The following is a 20162-nucleotide window of genomic DNA, read 5'->3' as shown; positions in this document are numbered from 1 at the left end:
CACAGTACTGAGTAATACCTTTGGTGGGGTAGTCGAGTGTTTATCATACCTGTACTATAAGTACATCCAGCATGTACATATCTGCCTAGCCAAAGTGCACAGGCGAGGTATTGTTAACTTCATAAATAAGCCTCTCTGAAAGTTCATTCAGTTGCCAGTTTTTCGTTGAGACTGAACGGCAACTGGAAAAAAACTGCCTGTTCCCACTTTAGAGCCTCCAGGCAATGCTCAGAACAGGGCTTCGTGTAGGCCTGAACTATAGATGCAATTCCAAACTGCAAAGAGAGCTGAAACCTCACTCCACGTAAACCATTGTCATTGCCCCAGCGACATGTGTTGAAATTTCTCGGGGATATCTCTCACGGGAATACACACCTTGCTGTGCATTTAGTATCTAGTTGTCCCAAACCTATTGCCAGGTAGTACTGTCTTTTACAGCTATTAACCTAACTTGAGAACTAAGAACGACTTGCTAATTACAACTTATGTTTAACTACCACTAATGCTTATGCGCTCAGTGGTGTGTGCGCCAGTATGAAATAAGTGCATCACCTTCTTTTTTTGGAGAATCCATCTATGAAAAACCCCATCCTTGTGTTACACTCAGGCCACCTGCAAGAGACCTGGCTGCAGGGTTTTCATCTAGACGTTTGACAAGTCACACAATACCCGCACTTCGGAGAAACTTCACCAGGCAAGCGAGCTCGAATGGCCGCTCTGTGGACACTCACGTAAAGCTCCCACTCCCTTGTTGCTTGCTTGGGCAGAACCAGGTTGGTGTAGGCTGGCACGACGGCTTCATCGTCGGTTAAAGACAATTCATCCTGCGCAGAGTGCAAAGGACACGCATGGGAGAGTCATTCTTGAGTTCTGAGAAATGAATGACTAAGAGTCGCTGTCTAAACATACGGCAGCACATGCATGATCCCAGATTGGCTGTGCTTCTAAAAGGATGAAAGAGTACGAGTATCCAGTCGGCTTACTTTTACAGATTATCATTTACAAATTGCACTGAGTGAGTTTTTATGGACTAAAAAGCTGAGTTTGAGTGAGCATGAACAAAACTTTTGTTCACCCGCCAATAAGGAAACTCGATTCAAGTCATCTGAGAAAACTAATGGGGCTGTGAAGACAAAATACAAGTTTGAGTCATTAAAAATGCTGCTTTTTCCCGACAACAATTGTATCAATTTCATTGCTAATTTTGAAGAAATAATGGAGATATTAACGAAAAAGAGAGGAACCAGTGGCAACTCCGCAGCCGCTTTCTGGCAATTTTTCTAAGACATCAGAGAATCTTGTTTGTGCGATTGACGGTCGCCTGCCTATGTCACCGCCAAGGAACGTGACTGGGCGATTGCTGTGAAAGCCTCTAGTTTCATTTGATCGTATTAGTAGAATGCTAAAGTGCGGTTAATACGTTGGTAACTACGTTATAGTGCCGGACCATTATACATCATTTCTTGTGTTTTCTCTGTTGAAAGATGTCTTTCGTGGCTGCACTCAGGCTGCTGAGCGAGTTACCAAAGCGAGTTTTTCCAAACTGAACAAAGTCACATCTTGTTTTCATGACCCCTTTAAAGTGCTGGTGTTGCCGCCTCTGGTGATTTCTTAATAATTTGTGGTGGCAGAAATTCTCGGGTGCAATATTGTCAGACCTTGCCACAAAGAGTGGCATAAAAAATATGGTACGTGCCTGATAGCACGCGAATTTCACATTGGGAAACTCTTAATGAATTGACTTTATTGCTGCTGCAAATGCGTCACTCTACCTGGCCAACAGACCTTTACTAATGTATTACAAGTGGTACATTTCTTGTTCACAACTACAGCTTTAGCGAGGTGACCACTCAGTCTCTATCTGCGAAAAGGAATGAGCAACGTGTTTTGATCACTTTTGGGCCAACGAAAGGTACTTGGTTACTGTTGAGCAGAAGTACGTGCAACGCAAGCTAAACAACACGGATTGTAGGCGGGCCAGTTGGTACATATTTCTGAGATTAACAGATAAAACTTCAGATAAAACTTGAGATAAAACTTCAGTTGTTAGTCAGCGCTGTGTTACTCTACTCCTCTATTGTCCCGTTCTTTCGCGCTGTTAATCTCAGAAAGCTAAACAACTTCACGTGCTATCCACGATTTGTTCAGTATGCCCCTGGGCATGTGAAATCTTCATACCTCTTACCGCTGAGGCAGTGTCCTCCTCAAACACTCAGGGGCTGAGTCATGTAGTCCAATCTCTGTTTGGCTGCTACGCATGCTCAGCTGATCACCTTGCAAAACGCATCAATCCTCTGACAGCATGTCGTTGTTTCTTTGGGGCGCCGTCTTATCGCAGGCAAGAATAGAGTGTTGCGTATACTAAGCGAACTGAGTCAGCAGTATTTTTAGCCAATTAGGGGTTCAAAGTGTAGTTCTAAGTGCGGCGGTGCGTGCTTGAAGGCATGATGAAATAGTACCTGCAGTGGCTGGGGAGCTGGGGATGACCTGGGAGTGCGATTACGAGCAGAGCAGGCAGGCTTGCTTCGTGTCTTGCTGCTCTCCGATGCTTCCTGGTCGTGGATTGCCGTGGAGGACGATTCAACCTATAGAGAGAGAGCAATTCCCCATTCGGAGGAAGAAGGGAAGGGGATTTGTGAGTGAGGAGCAAAGTCTGACCCCATACCTCCACTGCTTTTATCTTTGTTATCTGAAATTTGTACAGTTGCAGGAAGGGAGGTGGAAAAGGTTGCCAGATTGAAAGTACGTGCATAGACGAAAAAAGATAAGTTGATGTCATCAAACCACTGGCCCTACAAATCGAAAGAAGAAATAAGCAGCAGGATGTCAAATGGGCAGAAAGCAAGCATGGTTCATTGGTGATCCCACTCTAGCAGTTCTTGAATGAAGAGTGTGTCGTAATATTCTGATTCTTGACTTGGGCTGATACGGTGAACTTCGCTTCCAGTGGTCACAGTCTAGCACAAGGGCACTATTATGGCTTCGAAGAGACTCCCAACAGAAGCTTGTGCTGGCGGTTTAGCAGTTTCAGCACCCATGTTTAGTGTCGAAAAGTTTCCTTTCCGTTGCTTGCCTACTGCAGCCATAGCATCTGTATAGACTGCACACGCGTTACATTTTAACAAACCTTGGATTGAGAAACACTAGGAGTGCTAGTCCTTAAACACATTCTACAATAAAGTAAACCTTTCTATGCCTCACTTGTGCCATCATTTCGCCAAATTTCACTGCAGGAAAGCCAACTTATACAATCAGTTTCAAAAAAGGCACCTCAAGCACCTCAAAAGAAAAAAGAGAAAACGCTTCTTGTGGTTGGAATTGAATCTTGGTCTCTCGTGTTACGAAGCCGACAGATCTATTCGATTGTGCGATTCCAACACAGTCAAAGCAGTTTGGACTACGGACTTTGGCTCAGGTTGCAAGGGAGAAAGCTCCACACTTTAACCATCTTTCTCTGAAGAAAGGGGCTTTGATTTTGTTGGGAACCACCAGGCGACAAAAGCCAAGGTTGCACCACAAAGAAAGCGCCCACCCTCGGATTACGCCTGAAGAACTACGGTCAAAGAGGAGGGGGGACGCGGGTCAGCACCCGGCATGTCCTCACCTCCTCTCCCTCTTTCTGTTCCTCTTCCTCAGAGGTCTCCCCCTCCTCCTCCACCTCCTCCTCCTCAGCCTCCCACGGGTGCTCACGCAGCCACTGTGTGAGCCGGTCGCACATTGGGGGAAGAGGAATCTTTTGCACGGCACACTCTCCCTGGATGAACTTTTCCAGGTAGAGGAGGTACCGGAACGCCTTCCTGAACCTTGCACTCTGCGAGAATGCAACACCGCAGCAACAGGGTGCGAGGGGCACGGTCAGATCCAAAGCAAAAACCCAAGCAGTGAACACAATGAGTTGATTGACGTCAAAAACTTGCAAAGGAAATATTTATTTATGTAATTACCTACCCTCAAGGCTTAAGGTCATTAAAGAGGGGAGTGGTTACATATATTAGATACAGGTAAAAAATACAGCAGCAGAAAAATTGCAGTCAGGTAACGTCGCGTGATACGGCGTAATAGCCAAGGCTAGTTACAAATAAAATTATTGAGAGCCATCGTAAATAAAATAGCAACAAAAAGGCCAACAATGATGGAGGAACAGTATTCCAACATGCTGATGCATTTGCATCAAATGAGTCCTAAAAACATTTGGTATCAACAGACAGAATCCCCAGTTTGCGACAGTGATCAGTGTGAGTATAAATGCAAGCTGTTAGGGACATTGATCTCTTCCCAAGTAACGTGTCCTGGCAACAAATTTTGTGAAATTGACACAAATTGTTTGGCACATGCCGAGAAAAGAAAGTGCCCCTCAATTTTTCCTTTTTTTCTACAAATCCAGTACTCTATGCAAGAAAGTGGTGTTATCTCTAGTTGCTCTGGTTGCATAAGAGGTCAACCTTAATTCATTGTGACGTATGGACACCGAAGTACAGAAGTCACAGCAGGGCAGAGATTTTTGCAATGCATTACCCATGAACATTGTCACCATAGAGGTAACCACTTCTGTTTTAGAAATAACTTGAACTCCAGGCAATATAATCTTCACTCAATACGCATGCATTTTATTGTTTTCTTTGCAAAAGCCATTTGGTCCAATCCTGTACAGGGCGTGCACTAGTAGTGCACGTTTTTGTGACTAGCAACGACTGCATTCTTCTGCATTCACTTACTGCACTGTATGTTAGTGGGGTTGTAACATGCTACCGTTTCCTTTGTAGTTGCTTTTTAAACATTTTTAAGGGCCATGACATCGCGTATGTGTTAGTGGGACCATTAGGCTATCTAAACTGATAAATTAAAGCAACACTTATCCTGCACTCCATCGACATGAGACTAACTAAATTGATAAAATATTTGGGCAAATTTCAAAAGTACTTTCTTGCCACTGGGAGTCAACCAGAAAGATGTGTGCTTTAAGGAGAATACTGTGTGGTCACTGTGCCTGGAGGTTTTGCGAATGCTTCAAACATGTCGCTTCCTGCATGCCACAACAGCCGTGCTGGCTCTATTTTCAGGCCCCAAGTCGACTCGAAGATATGAGATCACTGCTGGAACCGGAACCAGGGAAGTGCTATGTTTTGCGGATGCGCAGCTAACCTTTCGTGATCCAAGGAGGAACTTGGGAAGCGAATGGGGTGTTACCAACACATGGGCATAGTTGAGGTCATGTCATGCATTGAAATGGTGGATTAAGAGTTGAACAACCAGCTTACTGGTCAAGTCCAAAAATACAGTTTCTTGGATCTTTATTACTTGTGCTGCCCCCTAGTTGCAGGAGAGTTTAGGAAGAAACGGTTTTGTTTAGAGTAACTGCTGAAGGAAATATAATCAACACATATTTTATTTGCAAGTGCATGTTTTTTTTTCTCCCCCTATTCAGGCTTTGCTGTCACCTTGGGTTTATCTGGGGCATATGTGGCACCTAAGCAAATGTATGCATAATTGACGTTGTAATGAAGGTCATTAATGTAATTTCATTAGTCCTTTCAAGCCTTGTATTTCAATGTCATTACTCATAATGCTGTTGTGAAACCTTCACTTTACTTGTCTGCTATGATAGCTAAACTGTACCTTACTGCCACCATGACTTTTTACCCAACTTCTACTAAATATCCATCTCGCAAGCAAAAATCGAGCTGGAACCTCGCAGACGATTTTTACGAAACCAGATTTAACTCATTACCCTTGTGCAATATTCTATTCATTAAAAATGTGGTATATATTAAGACATTTCAGTTTGTAAAAAAGTATATTTTGTCACTTTATTGTCGACGCATGCATGTGCGAAATGAATGCAAAACGATGTGTTCGTTACCGTAGTCATGGTCTTTCCCTTGAGTTGCGGGGTAAGCCGTATGAAGGTTTTCATTTTGTTGCTCACGCTCCTGTAGCGTGCTCTGTAACGAAAAGTAGTAAGCCTAACAACTTGCATGGATATCAGTATACAATTGCTGAGCGCAATGAAGGAGTCAAATGCACCGAACATCGCCGGTCGAGACGTAAAGCTGCCGTGAAGCAGCCGAGCTCGTCTGCGCGCCAATACGAGCGTGTACGTACTTTTCCCGCGACGAGTGCAGGAGTCGTTGCCAGTAATCGGTCTTTTCGCGGCTTCTTGTTGTATCTGGGCTCGCGCAGAAACGTGCGGGCGGCTGCGAGATGAAATGGGCAATGAGATAGCAAACGCCAAGAAACCCTCTTGTGAAACAGCGCCAAAAGAAAATCGCATCAGACAGCATGCAGCAAAAAGCAGCAGGCATCACTGGCTGCTCAAGTCCTTCACTCCGTGCGAATAATAAAATTTTCCTGACTCCTTCTGGATCTACACGCACATTCTCGCAGGACAAATTGGGTGAATGAAAGCGGTCTTACCCTGCGACGACGGCTTTCCATGGTAGTGGCTGTCGTCTGCTGCGAACGTTCCCGCTCGTTTTTAGCGCTAATCCCGCGCGAATGCGCGAACGGCTATCCCCTTGCGGAAGTCTCGCAAATTACGCGGTTTGAAATAAATACAAATATTACTTCGTCCACAGAATAAATCCGGCAAGAACATTGCATAATGAGATTATAACTAACGTAGAGTATTTCTAGTGTCAAGTTACCCCTTCGAAATCTTTGCTGGTCGTCAGCGTGTAACGCACAGTTCGAAACAGAAACGAACGTTGCAAAGTAAGTCAGCTTGATTAGTTCAATCAGTCAGCTTTTATTTTTAGCAGTAGTGTTGCTATAAATAACATAAGCAAGCAGCCTGAAGTAGGACGAACAAAAGTTTTTTTTCGTGGTAAGGTCAGCGAGCGTCTATCTGCACGAGAGCGGTACGGAACGGAACGGAAGTAGCCTACGGAGAGAAGCGCCGAAGCTCGCTTCGCCCCGGAAAGCCGCATCGGCGGCGTGAGCAGGCGCAACATGGATCCTCTCGGTGAGTCGATCGTCAACTTTCGATGTGTTTTCACACGATTTGTACCCGACGGGAATCTATCCGCCCGGTTTCCGTGCAATCGAAACACCGGAGTAATAAAAGAGCGAGTTCGGATACTTAAGCACCTTAAGCTTCTGAATCCCGTTCGGCGTCACGGCGAGGAAAAGAAAAAAAAGAAGTCGCCGTGCCGCTTTCGTATTGCTGGGTCGCCCGTATTTTTATTTCCGTGCGCCGTAGCGACTCTCCGGGTTGGGCTACTGTCCTTATCGTGATTGCCAGATAACGGGCTCGTAACCGCCACTGCCACCTCACCGTGATACCTTGTTCTGCGGTGGTGTTTTCACTTTTTCTCGTCGCAGAGGCGCGTAGCGAGCTATGCGGCCCTCCGACCGTGTCAGTAAAGCTGCCGCGGAACGCACGATCGGCGCCTTCGATGGTCGCGCCAGTTCAGTCTGATCCGGGTTTCGAAATTTCCGTTCACGTCACCTTTTGCACGCATCGCGCGGCAGCAGCACGTTTCGTGGGCAGTCAGTCAGCGACGCGAGGTTGGCTGGTTTCTGACGGAGAGTCCGCGAAATCGCCCCCGCCGGCCCCGCGTGCAGGCGGGGCTGGTTTTTCCCCTGCGTTTGTTTTTCCCCCTTTCTTGATGCATTCCTCGGTGAACAGTCAGCGCCGACGCCGACAAATGCACGTGCAACATCGGGTAACTGTCCCGAAGCGGAATCGAGAGCGCCGGTCTGGCGGAATCACTCCGTATCCAGCTCGAACAACATATGTGATCGCTGACCGACCGGCCTTGGGCTGCGTTCCAAGGAGCACGCCCCCCTTCACGTCATACGGGATCGCGTTAAATGTCAGCGGAAACGATTGTGGGGCTTCTCGGAAGTTCTGTTCCGGGATTTTCGCCGGCGCTGTGTTTGTCACGCGACACTTAAATGCGAGTCTCCGTCATTTGCCAACCGCCGTGTCAGAGCGAAACGCATTCTGACACAGGTGCTGGGTGATGCAAGTCTCCCGCTCGGGATTTCCTCGTCGCAAATTGTTTCAAATCGTCGTTTAGCGTGGCTCGGGATGAGAACGCCTGTTGGCGAACGGTAGTTTAGCTTTCAGACCGCGACCGGCGTGTTACGGCGCCGAGACCGTGAATTCCAGTAATCTTTTTTGTTGCACATTTGGGAACTGAAAATACGACGTCTTCTGCTTGAGTTAAGGTTTTATATTTTGCGGATTACCCGCAGAAATGGATGAGAATTCGATATTCTCGAGAAGAAAAAAAACGTCGTCGTGTTTGATCGGTTGAAATTTTTTGGCGACATTGTGACATTAACACCACTGCGCGTATTATTATTAAGACTTTATCTTTCCAAGTAGAGATTGTAATTGCGTGCAAGTGTCCTTAATTGTACGGGACGGAAAGATCTCGTAATCCAACGCAGCTGCCGATTACGCGCCACGCCCAAGCCGGTTGCGTTTAATCAAGCAGCGTGTAAACCTGCGGTGTATGTGTGTGCATATAGTATATGCCAATTATAGCGAACCCGGTTTTAACGAAATAGTGGCTATAACGAACAAATCTTCGTTTCCCTTTACCATTAGTATACATAGATTTTGTGTCCAGATATAACGAAAAGCGGATATAACGAACTGATTTCGGTTTCCCGATGTCTTCGTTATAAGCGGGCTCGACTGTATATATATATATATATATATATATATATATATATATATATATATATATATATACACACACAGAATAAGGGTTGGCAGTCAAGAAAACCTCGGAAAGCAAAGGGGGGAATGCGGTAGGTCATAGAAACAGATGAAGAATTTTTTGAGTCAGAAAGTGGTGAAAAAATGCCCGCCGGGTGGGATCCGAACCCACGACCTCCAGAATACCGGTCTGGTGCGATAACCACTACGCTACCGGCGGGGCAGTTCCCCCACCACTTTCTTGGGTATTTATGGTAAGGTTTTTTCGTGCATATATATATATATATAGTGGTGTTCGAGCTCTTCGTGCTGACCACCGCGGTGCTGTGCAGACCGTTTACGTGTGTAATAAGAACGGCATTGTGACTAGGTGTTTTGATTCCCTGCTTGTTTGTGATGCGCCCTTATTGCGCGATGCTGTAAACTGGGTCGCAGTTGCTAACAGAAAACAAGTCTGCCTTCTTATTTTTTTTTTGTTTACCTTTTAAGTCGGAACTGTAATTACTATCACTTTCAATCACCTCAATGAGTTACCTGAACATAGCACTGTCTGAAAAGAAGTGACACCCGCCACGATGGCTCAGTGGCTGAAGCTTTGTGGTGCCATGCCCAAGGACACGTGTTCGATCTCGGTGGCCGCTTTTCAGATGGCGGCAAAAAGCGGAAACGCCCGTGTGTCGAGATTTCGGCGCACATGAAAGTCCCCAGGTGGGGAAAATTAAACTGAAGTCCTCCACTACGGCGTGTCTCGTGTGTAGCGTGGACGCGTTAAACCCCATAATTTTTTTTTTTTTTTTAAACGCAGACGCACGCGCGCCTACATACGGGCATGTGTGTTTTGAGTTCAGTCGCAGCGCAACCTCGTCGTCGAGTCTTTCTTTGTGTTAATGTCGCTAATAACGGAGAACTTTCCGGCGATTGAGTCTGTGGCTCGATAGAGGAGAAAAAGCCACGTGGATATCCGTCGCAGTGAGGTCGTTGGTTCAAAACTCGCGGGCCGCTCTAGTGTGTGTGGGTGTGTGTGTGTGTGTGTAAAAGGAGGAGAGGGGGAGGGGGAGGGGGTTCCAAATGCGTAGTGGGTAGCAGCTAATGTTCTCAACATCTCGTGGCTGTTCGTGAACACGATAACGCGGCAAACTACGGCGCTTCGTAGCATCTTCTCCGCAAGTGCATCCGTGTTGAACGCCGGATTGGACTGTTGTTGGCTTTTATGAAGCAGTGGTGTGCGGGTAGCATCAGGCGATGTAGGACACGCGTGCAGCTCACGTAGCCATTGCGTCAAGAAGGTGTCGACGTCTGGAAAATGCCTATTATTAGCGTCGCCGATCGAGCCCTGAAGATCGAGAGCGACACGCGCAGGGAAAATCGGCAAAGCGGGCGCCCTGAGCGAGTTCCGTGACCGCAGAGCCCAGACGCCGTGCACCTTTCTCAAGACGTGCCTGTCAGCGCGCCACGGGTGCCCAGCGTGAATCGATTTCCACAGCTCGTCGGGAACGTCGTTTCTCGCCGGTCCGGGATTGTTCCCAAACCACAGATGGGCTCAAGTGCTCATGCGGAGCATTCGGATGATCAAATGTCATGTAAGAGGCCAGCAGGGGCATAGCTGGAAATAAAACTTGAGGGCGACTGGAATAAAACAAAACATGAGGCGGCTCGCGGCTTTCTGGACTGAGAAAGCCACGTATACTTTTATGCTCGTTAAACGTTTCCAATCCAGTCTGAAGCAAGCGCTGCCCCCTCTCCCCACTCTCCGGGCATTTTCCACGCTCTAGAGACCGACGTCTGGCAGTCGAAAGCAGCCAATTAGGCGCAAAAGGCAAGTTTGGCTGAAAAATAGCCGGCAGCGATTTTAGTCCGTATCTTAATTAGGACGTGCACTTTATGTTTAACAGGAAGGACATGCCCTTTAAGGACATGCCCTTAGGATAAAAAAGGACATGCCCTTTACCGTTAACCCCGCCTTTGGACTTCGGTTTGATATTTTTTCAAGCAATATATAGCATTTTTAAACGTAGGATTGGGGGTTTTCGGGGCACATCCACTTTAAACTTCATTCATTCATTCATTCATTCATTCATTCATTCATTCATTCATTTCTCTCTTTTCTTTTTTTCTTTTTGTTTTGAAGCACTCTGTTTTTCAAAGCGGGAAACGGGGTTCAGTATCGCAGGCGCACTGGAATCGAAACACGGCAGTGAACGTGTCAGAGGTGGCCGGTTTTAGTAAGGACTTGTCTTGGAAAGAGATTAAACTGTTTAATTACAGGAAAACTGATTACATTGCGTTGTAGGATCGGGGAATTGGCACGGAGAACGTCCGTCGGGATGCGCGGCGGTGGGGCGACTCTCTGCGCACGAAGTTCAGTTTACCCTCGCAAGCGAGCGTCCGAAATCCGAACCACTCGTACACGGCACGTATAAACGCGGGCGCCGCTCGGGGCCGCGTGATGGTATGTATAAACACTGGCGGCGACTCGGGGAGGCGTTGGCGGCGTAAGCTGTGGCGGTCGTATACGCTGCAGGGCCGTCTTCTCCGCTTTCCGTTCGTTCTTCTATTTTCTTTCGTTCGTGGGCCCCCAGCGAATTCTTCGTAGCCCCTGACACGACCTCCCTTTAGAAGGATCTGTCCCCAGGTCCTTCGCCGAGTTGGCGCCCGATGGAGCTATCCGCGAGCTCTGTGGGTGTCCGCGTTGTTTGACGTCCGTTCGTATCCAGAGACGTAACTGTGCACGAACGTTTGCGCAGTTGCTCGATGCTGGCGTTTTTTTTTTTTTTTTTTTTCGTTGCTCCGGATAAACTTCGTTTAGTGGGCGTTCATTTCGAAGAGGTCGGCGAATTTCAAACTGACTTGATTTTTGCGTACCGTGGGATTCGTTTCGTCGGACGTGAACTTGGGAGCATTTACGGCGTTGCGTTGGTCACGTCGCTTCCGTCGGCGATTGAGTCTGTGTAGCTTCTTGCGGGTTTGATGCGCGTGGGAACGTTGGCGTGCGTTTCGTCTGGTGGCGAGATGCGTTCCGTGAAAGTCGCGGAGTTCGGTGCGTTGAGGGCGTTGTTTTGCTCGAGGTGTGCGTTTCGTACGGTTCGGCAGCCGTTTGTCCTTTCGTTCAGCCTGCGGTGGCGTGGCGTTGTCGTGAAGTGGCGCGGCTTATCGGACAAATTCGTTGCGACAACTTGCTCGCTTTCGCCGTGGTTGCCCTCGGAAGTGAAGTGGTGGGAAAGTGGGCGTAGTTCGCCTCGTCCATTCGGTCCCACAATCTTTGGCGTCGTAGGCGTGGCTTCCTCGGTAGGGCATTCGATGCCTTTGTCTGGGTCGGTCTCGTTCGTTGTCGTTCTCGCCGTGTCCGTGTCGTCGCTAAAGCTCTGGTCACTTGCCGGTTGCATTCCTCTCGTGCAAGTAGGCTCGATGGCGTCTCGTTTGCCTGGTGCCCGTACGCTCACGGCTGCATCCTGCTGTACCATGGTGGTGTTTGTCGGATGAGTCTCGATCGGAGCAGCGGGGGCCGGGGAACTTGTACGTTCCGGCTCGAACGTGCCGCGTGCGCTGGGTGCGTAGTTGCTCGTAGACGGGTTCACCTGCGCGAGTGCGGTGTCGTTCGTTGGGTGAACTCGGGCTGGAGCAGCGGGTGCCGGAGAGCTCGTACGTTCCGGCTGGATTGAACCGCTTGGCGTTTCGTTTCTCGTGGCAAGGTTGGTTCCTGCGGTTGGTACGTTCGCTGGCCAAGTCCGGAAGGCAGCAGCGGGACCGGAGGGTGTCATGAATAGCGTTTCCTCCGTGCGTGCTGGCTTGGTCGTGTTCCGTGCGTCGGGCGTTTCGTTGGTCGCGGTCAGCGTCTCTGGTCTGGGTACGATGTCGTTCGTGGGCGGTACCTGGACTGGAACAGCGGGTGCGAAGGTTGTCGTGCGTACCAGCTCGGGTGCGTTCCGTGCGCTGTTCGTTTCGGCTGTGGTGGTGAGCTCCACCAATCCGGGTTCGATGTCGTTTGTCACCTCAGATGCGTTTCGTGTAGTTTGCGTCTCGTTCGTCGGGGCCATGTCCACCAATCCGGGTGCGTTGTCGTTGGTTGCGTGGACTGGGGCCGGGACAGCACGTGCGGAAAATGTAGGTACTGGCTCGGTTGCGTTCCGCGCTCTGAGCGTTTCGTTCGTAAGCTCCACCGATTCGGGTACGGTACCGTTCGTAGGTGAGGTCTGGACCGGGGGAGCGGGTGCCAGGTGCGTGCTCCGTTCTGGCTCGTGCGCGCTGCGTACGCGGCGCGTCTCGTTGCTCGTTGCCGAAAGGACCTGCGCGTTGGTGGTGTAGTTCGTTGGTTGGCTCGGTGTCAGAGCTGCGGGTGTTCGTGATCTCGCCAGGAATTCACTGACCTTCGTTTGCGTTTCCGTAATCGTGGCGATCACCTGGGAGAGGTCCAGTGAGCGGGCGGTGCGCCGTTTTGCATGCGTCGTTTCGTCCGTGTGCGTGCCGTTGTGCTTGCCGCGCGTCTCCGGATCAAGGTGTGCGTCGTATCGTTGAAGGCTTGCCGCTGGCTCCGGCACCGTGGGAAACGTGTGGCCGATTCTCGCCAGTTGTCTCCGAAGACGTTTTCGTTCTTCGCGCAGCCTCCTGTTCTCGAATAGCGCCGCTTGCAGGTTCGTCTGCCATTTGTCGTCGTAGGCAGCCTGAAGTATCGTTGGCACATTCGATCGTTTGGAGAGCTGGCGACGTTTTTCGTTGTCCTCTAGAAGACGCGAGACGATGTCGTCCTTACGGCCAGAGCAAGGGAGCCCTCGTGATCGTAGTTCGTTCACCAACTGCTGCTTCTTCGTTGAACACAGGACGTCGCGTTCCGTTGAAGTCAGGAGCCGGTCGATCACCGTTGACGTGGAGTCCGTCGTTGCCCCTCGTCCGCGTGCACTCTCGTAGTCGTGGTGCAGTTCGTCCGCGTCGTTCGTCTCCTCGTCCGTTCGTTCCGTGGCTTCAAATCCCGATCCTGTCGACTGCGCCATGTCAGAGTGGCCGGTTTTAGTAAGGACTTGTCTTGGAAAGAGATTAAACTGTTTAATGACTGGAAAACTGATTACATTGCGTTATAGGATCGGGGAAAGAGCACTGAGAACGTCCGTCGCGATGAGCGGCGGTGGGGCGACTCTCTGCGCACGAAGTTCAGTTTACCCTCGCAAGCGAGCGTCCGAAATCCGAACCACTCGTACACGGCACGTATAAACGCGGGCGCCGCTCGGGGCCGCGTGATGGTATGTATAAACACTGGCGGCGACTCGGGGAGGCGTTGGCGGCGTAAGCTGTGGCGGTCGTATACGCTGCAGGGCCGTCTTCTCCGCTTTCCGTTCGTTCTTCTATTTTCTTTCGTTCGTGGGCCCCCAGCGAATTCTTCGTAGCCCCTGACAAACGGAGCTCGCCGTGACGTGTCGAGGGCTGCGGAATGTTCGAAAACAGCTGGGGTTCTCGGTACACTGCATTCACGCTCAAGTGCGCTTCTCTATTTCGACAACGCTGCACACGTCGTGGCCGTGCTTCTACCGATATCCAACTCTTCAGTCACGCCGCGTACGCACGAAAACGGTCACTCCTGTAACGTCGGGGAGATTCTTCTTTATCGCTTCTCCGACGCGACCGCAGCGATTCTTCTGAAAAACAGCAGAATGTCTGAAAAATCTAGCCTCGGCTCCCCCGCCGCCTCGGAGCTAGGTTTTGAAATACGTCTGTGCGGGCGACCTTCCTCCCCTTTCTTCTTTCACTCGTGACACCGCCGCTGACCGCCAGGCTTTTATTGCTTCCATAACAGCGGCGCGGTTGCGCTTTCAGCTGGGTTCATATTTCCCGGGTTTTATCGCGCGTCTCCGAGTAATGCGGGCCTTTCGGCTTGGAAGAGATGGAGGAAAGTTGCGTGGTAGTTGGGCCGTGTGTACGCGTATTCAGTGCGTGACGGCTAGAAAGCTCCGCTAGCCAAGCATCCACCGACACGGAGGAGCCCGTCCTTTGTTAATCTTTGTTCGTCACGCGTTCTCTTTGCGGCGAAGCGTATGCATGCTCTTGTAGGCGGCGGAGTTCGTTTTCTCAAGCGTACTGCTTGTGTTCGGGAAAGGTCGGAATTGGTGAGCCATCGGAATGAAGCTTTATTCGGAAGTGTTTTGAAGGGTTGCTGGAGGCAATTTATGATGATGATGATGATGATGATGATGATTACGAGAATGATTTTGTGCTCTTAGAAACCGGGATCTGCTTTTTTCGGCGTCTGAAACGGAGTTCCTTTCTTGACACAAGTCGGCCCTGGCTTTTTCAACGGAATCTTGAGTCAAACACCCTTTATTTGAAGTAACAGCTCTTTATCCTCTTCAGGCATCCTACGCATGTAACGTAATAATTGAGCTTATTACTTGTTTGGTGGTTGCCCCGAGGTCGCGTGTTCGATCCCGGCCCCGGTGGCTGCTTTTCTCGTGGAGGCGGAAAGCGCAAACGCCGATGTGTCGAGATTTCGGCGCATGTTAATGATATCCAGGGGGTTTAAATTAATCCAGAGCCTCCACTACGGCGCGCCGCACAGCACAGGTGTTGTATCTTCAGCGCATTAAACGCCACAATCAATCAATCAACCAATCAATTGTTTGATTAGGAACGAGTAATCGCACCCTTTGTGTGGCACTGGAGATGCGCCGCAGCGCGGACCGCGTCGCGGGAAATACACTCCAAAAGGCCCGAACCTTCAGACAATCGACACCGACACCGCGACACCGCGACAATCGACACCGCGAACCGCGACAATCGACACCGCGAAGAAAATTTAAAAGGGGAATCATTTTGCTCCCTACTTACAGGGACAGCATGTGTCAGTGACATGTTACAACAAGAAAACAAAAAAGAAACAAGGCGAATTGGGAATTAAGTGTGGGTGTGGATTCTGGCAAAATGTCTGGCGTATTGAGCCTCGGGCTTTGGGCCACTCCAGCCCCCCTCCCTTTTTTTTTCTTTTTTTTTTCGTTTTAGAGTCTTATCGTGCCCAGACAGCGGGAGGGACTAAGCCCCTTCTCTTTAACAGCAGAGAGAGAGAGAGGGGGGGGGGGTTCTGACTCTTCCCCCCCCTTGTTCCGGTGTCCCTCACACGTGTTGTGTATGATGGTTGCAATATAACTGAAACCACTGCGTGAGCTCATGTGAATATTTAAATGGGCATGCGTTAAACTCTCGCGGCACACGAAGTAATCGACACAGGGAAAAAATGACTTCGTTATAAGCGATGCTTCGTTGAAAGCGGGGATCGTTCGTTCTTCGTGTACTCTGTTGTGCTGCTGCTGAGGCCAATTGGGCGCGGGTTAGATTCCCAGCCTCAGCGGCCATCTTTCTGATGAAGGCGAAAAGCGAAAATGTCCGCGTGTCGAGATTTGGGCGCGCGTCGAAATAATTCCGGAGCCCTCCACTACGCGCTTTCATAGCCTCATAGCGCAGGCGTAGCTTCGGCGCGTTGAACGCGCGAAATTTGAATTTTGAATTCTGCCGCCATATTCCCCATACGGCGTACCATCTTGTATGGGCATGCGCCGACAACCCAAACCCCCTGCGTTCCCCCATTCTGGAGCAGTCAGTGATAGTGCGGCTGATCAGCCTGCAGGAACACCTGATCTCCCGACTATCGCAGCAGCGTTGCTAGCGACCTTCTGAACTAAAGAGAGGCCAGCCACCTTTTCTTTTCTTTTTTTTTTTTTTTGCCGGCTCAATCAAGTCAGTAGGCGATTTTGTTACAATAGGCGTTTACTATTCGCGTGGGAGGAACATATATATTCTACCTACCTGTCCTATGCCGATTTGTTTGAGAAGAGATGAACCTGCACGCATTTTTTCTTTGTTCCGCATTTGAGACGGCAATATATTGGTTTGTAGCGCCACGCTTTTTTTTTACGTGCAGCAACATTTATTGAGCTTCGTTTTGTTCGTCCCATTTATTACCACATCGAACGCGGCCGAAATACTATTACCACGTCGTAAATGACTGATGGGCCCGCGGTTATACATCAAAGGAAGAGTGTATTTGACGGCGGAAATATATGACTTCGCTTGAACAATACGCAGCTTGATTGCATTGTCTGCGTTACTCTCTCTTTCAATTGAAGGTCGGTGTGCAACTCGTAAGGGGGGGATAAAGGGGCGATATAAACGCTTTCTTTTGTTTTTAGAGCCAGTTCGTGATAAGTGTGGTGGTGTAAGGTCTCGATAATAAAATCCAAGGGTGATAAAAGTTTGCGTGAATACGCAGTCTTGCTGTTTTCAGCTTGGTGCGATGTCGATGAGATTAACCCCGTGCTTGAGTGCGTGCGTAACGGCATGATGGGGTAGAAGCCAGCCTTGCAGTTCTACTTTTTACGCTGAGGGGAGGAGGATGGAGAGAGAAAGGTTATTCATTGAATACCGAGGAGGTTAGCCCCACCAACGACAGTGCTTGCTAGTTCAGGCTGTTTAAAACAAGTGATACCGACACAGACCGCTGAGGTCGCATGCGTATTGTACACAATTTAAGTTGCGAGTACTTGTACAGAAGGCGCTGGTCGTATGCGGGACACTATGTTTCTTCTGATAGGCGGTCGTCGTACTTTGCAATTAAGTGGAGAATGTAGCGAGGGTTTAATGCGTACAGAGGAAATTTAACGACGACCGACTAAGCTAGCCTCGCGCGATACCGTTCGTGTCATATGCGGACGATCCCTGCAGGTCGTCCTATCTTTCGCGCCGCGACTCGTCGGGCGCGTGCCTGCGCTAAACTGCAAGCAGTAAAATATCTCCTGCGTCACTTCTAAAAGGCTATTAGTACTTAAGGGAGGTCAGCATGTAGCACTTGAGGGGGAAAAAAACATCTGGCATGCTAGGACGAGGACCGATAACTCTAGCTGATCAACTCCGTGCTGGTCATGATTACAAGGCAGAAATTCCTGTCGTTATCAAGCAAATCACAGCTGGCGCGACTATGGTAGTCATTTAGGAGGAAATGTTTCCAGCAAATTATCGTTTCGCATCCGATTCCCAAGTCTCTCGTCGTAACGCTAGCCCTCCGAGACTCGTCGTCTGCTGTTCGCGGGTGCTGGCCAGAACGTTCCACCTGACAACCATGCGAAGGAGACGCAATGCATCTTTGTATTCGCCCATTTTCATCGTCCCTGAGCCCTTGTGTGGCGCTACAAACCAATATATTGCAGTCCCAAATGCGGAACAAAGAAAAAAATGCGTGCAGGTTCATCTCTTCTCAAACAAATCGGCATAGGACATGTAGGTAGTACATATATGTTCCTCCCACGCGAATAGTAAACGCCTATTGTAACGAAATCGCCTACTGACTTGATTAAGCCGGCAAAAAAAGAAAAGGTGGCTGGCTTCTCCTTAGTTCAGAAGGTCGCTAGCAACGTAAGTTCGTAGTTGTAAGGTTGCGTCCAGCGTCGGGCATGGCAAGCACAGCTCGACGGGCGCATCACAAAGGGAAAAGCAACCGGATGTCGAGTGCTCAGATAACCAGGGTGGAGGGAATCGAATCTTGAGCTCGACTGCCTACGGGAACGGGAAGACAACATGATTTTAACGCGTAAGCATCCGCTCTCTCTCTGTAACGCCATGAACTGTAGCGCCTTGTAATGCACAGAAATGCGTAGTTGGCAAAGGGGAGACATTTAATCGCGATGCTTGAGTAAATGTAGATTGTTGATAGCTTTACACTGGATAAGGAACATTTGAGGGGGAAAAAAGGGGGAGGGGGAGGGGCAGAGAAACAGAACTGTACTCTTCATGATGATGATGATGATTGCTATTGGTTTCCCCTTTGAAGCGGGGTGATGACATGTCATCTTACCAAAAAGGACTAATATAACCATGTTTTACACTCTTGGTTTAATACTAGCGCTGCTTAGGGCAGGCACTAAAGCTTATTAGGCCCGAAATACTTTTTTTCCCCTGTTACAGGTGGTAACTGTCCTAGGCAATATTCCCCTCTCTGCTTTTCGTCCACCAGCATTCTAATCTTCTGACGATGATGATGATGATTCCTATTGGTTTCCCCTTTGAAGCGGGGTGATGACATGTCATCTTACCAAAAAGGACTAATATAACCATGCTTTACACTCTTGGTTTAATACTAGCGCTGCTTAGGGCAGGCACTAAAGCTTATTACGCCCGAAATACTTTTTTTTCCCCTGTTACAGGTGGTAACTGTCCTAGGCAATATTTCCCTCTCTGCTTTTCGTCCACCAGCATTCTAATCTTCTTTTCGTCCCCTCGACAGCCTTGAAGTCCGCCGCGAAAGCTTACTTTCCCGCATTACGCTGGTGTGTGCGGAGAAGCTTTTTGTGGAGCTGCGGAGTGCAAAAAAGAACCGATCCGTAACTGCGATAAACATAATTGATGTAACAATGATACTGATAATAATATGATTGACACCTGCCGCGGTGGCTCAGTGCATGACTAAGGTGCCGTGCTGCTGAGCCCAAGGACGCGACTTCCGCCCCGGCCGTGACGCCATTATTCTGATGAAGGCGAAAAACGAAAACGCCCGTGTATCAAGATTTGGGCACCACAACGAACATCCCGAAGGGGTCGAAATTAATCCGGAGCCGTCCACAGAGGTGTAGCTTCGACGCGTAAAACCCCCGAAGTTTCAATGTCCAGAGGGGATTAAAAGAAATACGAACAACGGAGCGCACAGCCTCCGACGCATGCTGCAGGCACCGTCTGGCTGCAAATTCAGTAAACTGTGCGCATGCGCACTTCTTCGAGAGCGTGTGAGATTGTAGCCTACATTTATGGGAAATGCTTGATCAAGAGGCAACCCCGGTCGTTTATTTTGAGGCGCCTTTTCACGCTGCGTCGCCACTGAGCGGGATGATCGTTGAACGACATCGTGCTAGCTGCATTCAGCCTGCTGTGCGCTTGGCTCCCGAATTTAGTAGATAACAGGATGCTCAGTGGCGACAGACCATAGAAAGGCGCCTCAAAATCAAGCATTTACCCTAACAGTAGGCCACACTCTCAAACGCTCTTAAAGAACTACGCATGCGCGCAGTTTACTGACAGTGCAGCCAGACGGTGTGGCATGCGTCGGAGGCTGTGGGCTCCGTCGTTCGCATTTCTTTTAATTCCCCCTGTATGATTGGGCGCCGGTGAAAAGAAATAGTGGCTTCACTGCGTCAAGGTCGCAACAAAAAGGAAAGAAGTAAGAAAAGGAAACGAACGGAAATAATCTGCGTATTGAGAAGGAAGAAGCAGCGGTCGGGCGGCGTTCCGGCTCAGTTGATACGATCGCTTTGAAGGGGTCGCATACGGCGAGGCAATGCCGCCAAGGAAACGTGAGGTTGGTGAAATGGGGATGCGCCGTAAGAAGGCTTAGGCGCTTGCTGACAGTTTTGATGATTTACGTACAACTTTTGGGATATGCGTCGTTAAAGACAGAGAAAAAGGGGGGAGAGGGAGATAGGAGGAGGAAATGAAGGGGACTTGTGATAGGAGGTCAGAAAATCAGGTACCT

General features: G+C 49.2%; 1 protein-coding gene, 1 long non-coding RNA gene and 1 other non-coding gene across 3 annotated transcripts in view; 1 reads left to right on the top strand and 2 right to left on the bottom strand.

Annotated features, from left to right (window-relative positions):
- Positions 1 to 728: 728 nt before the first annotated feature.
- On the bottom strand, positions 729 to 3654 carry LOC144149898 (uncharacterized). Its single transcript, XR_013318384.1, has 3 exons — positions 3605 to 3654; positions 2460 to 2585; positions 729 to 824 (listed from the first exon to the last, which is right to left on the bottom strand). It is a non-coding gene; the product is annotated as an uncharacterized LOC144149898 (long non-coding RNA).
- A 3170-nt stretch (positions 3655 to 6824) lies between these two features.
- LOC144149517 (echinoderm microtubule-associated protein-like 2) overlaps positions 6825 to 20162 on the top strand; it is a 170782-nt gene continuing 157444 nt past the window's right edge. The window contains exon 1 of the mRNA XM_077681128.1: positions 6825 to 6961. Within this exon, the coding sequence (XP_077537254.1) occupies positions 6949 to 6961 (13 nt within the window). The 5' untranslated portion in view covers positions 6825 to 6948. The remainder of the gene's footprint in view (positions 6962 to 20162) is intronic.
- Positions 8819 to 8891, bottom strand: Trnat-ggu (transfer RNA threonine (anticodon GGU)). Its single transcript has one exon. It is a non-coding gene; the product is annotated as a tRNA-Thr (tRNA).

This window comes from Haemaphysalis longicornis, unplaced genomic scaffold, assembly GCF_048455015.1.
Source record: "Haemaphysalis longicornis isolate Haplotype H1 unplaced genomic scaffold, Haemaphysalis longicornis Haplotype H1 scaffold_8, whole genome shotgun sequence".
In the NCBI taxonomy this organism is placed as follows: Eukaryota; Metazoa; Arthropoda; class Arachnida; order Ixodida; family Ixodidae; genus Haemaphysalis; species Haemaphysalis longicornis.
Note: the sequence above shows the minus strand (reverse complement) of the source record. Positions and strands in the feature narration are given on the sequence as shown.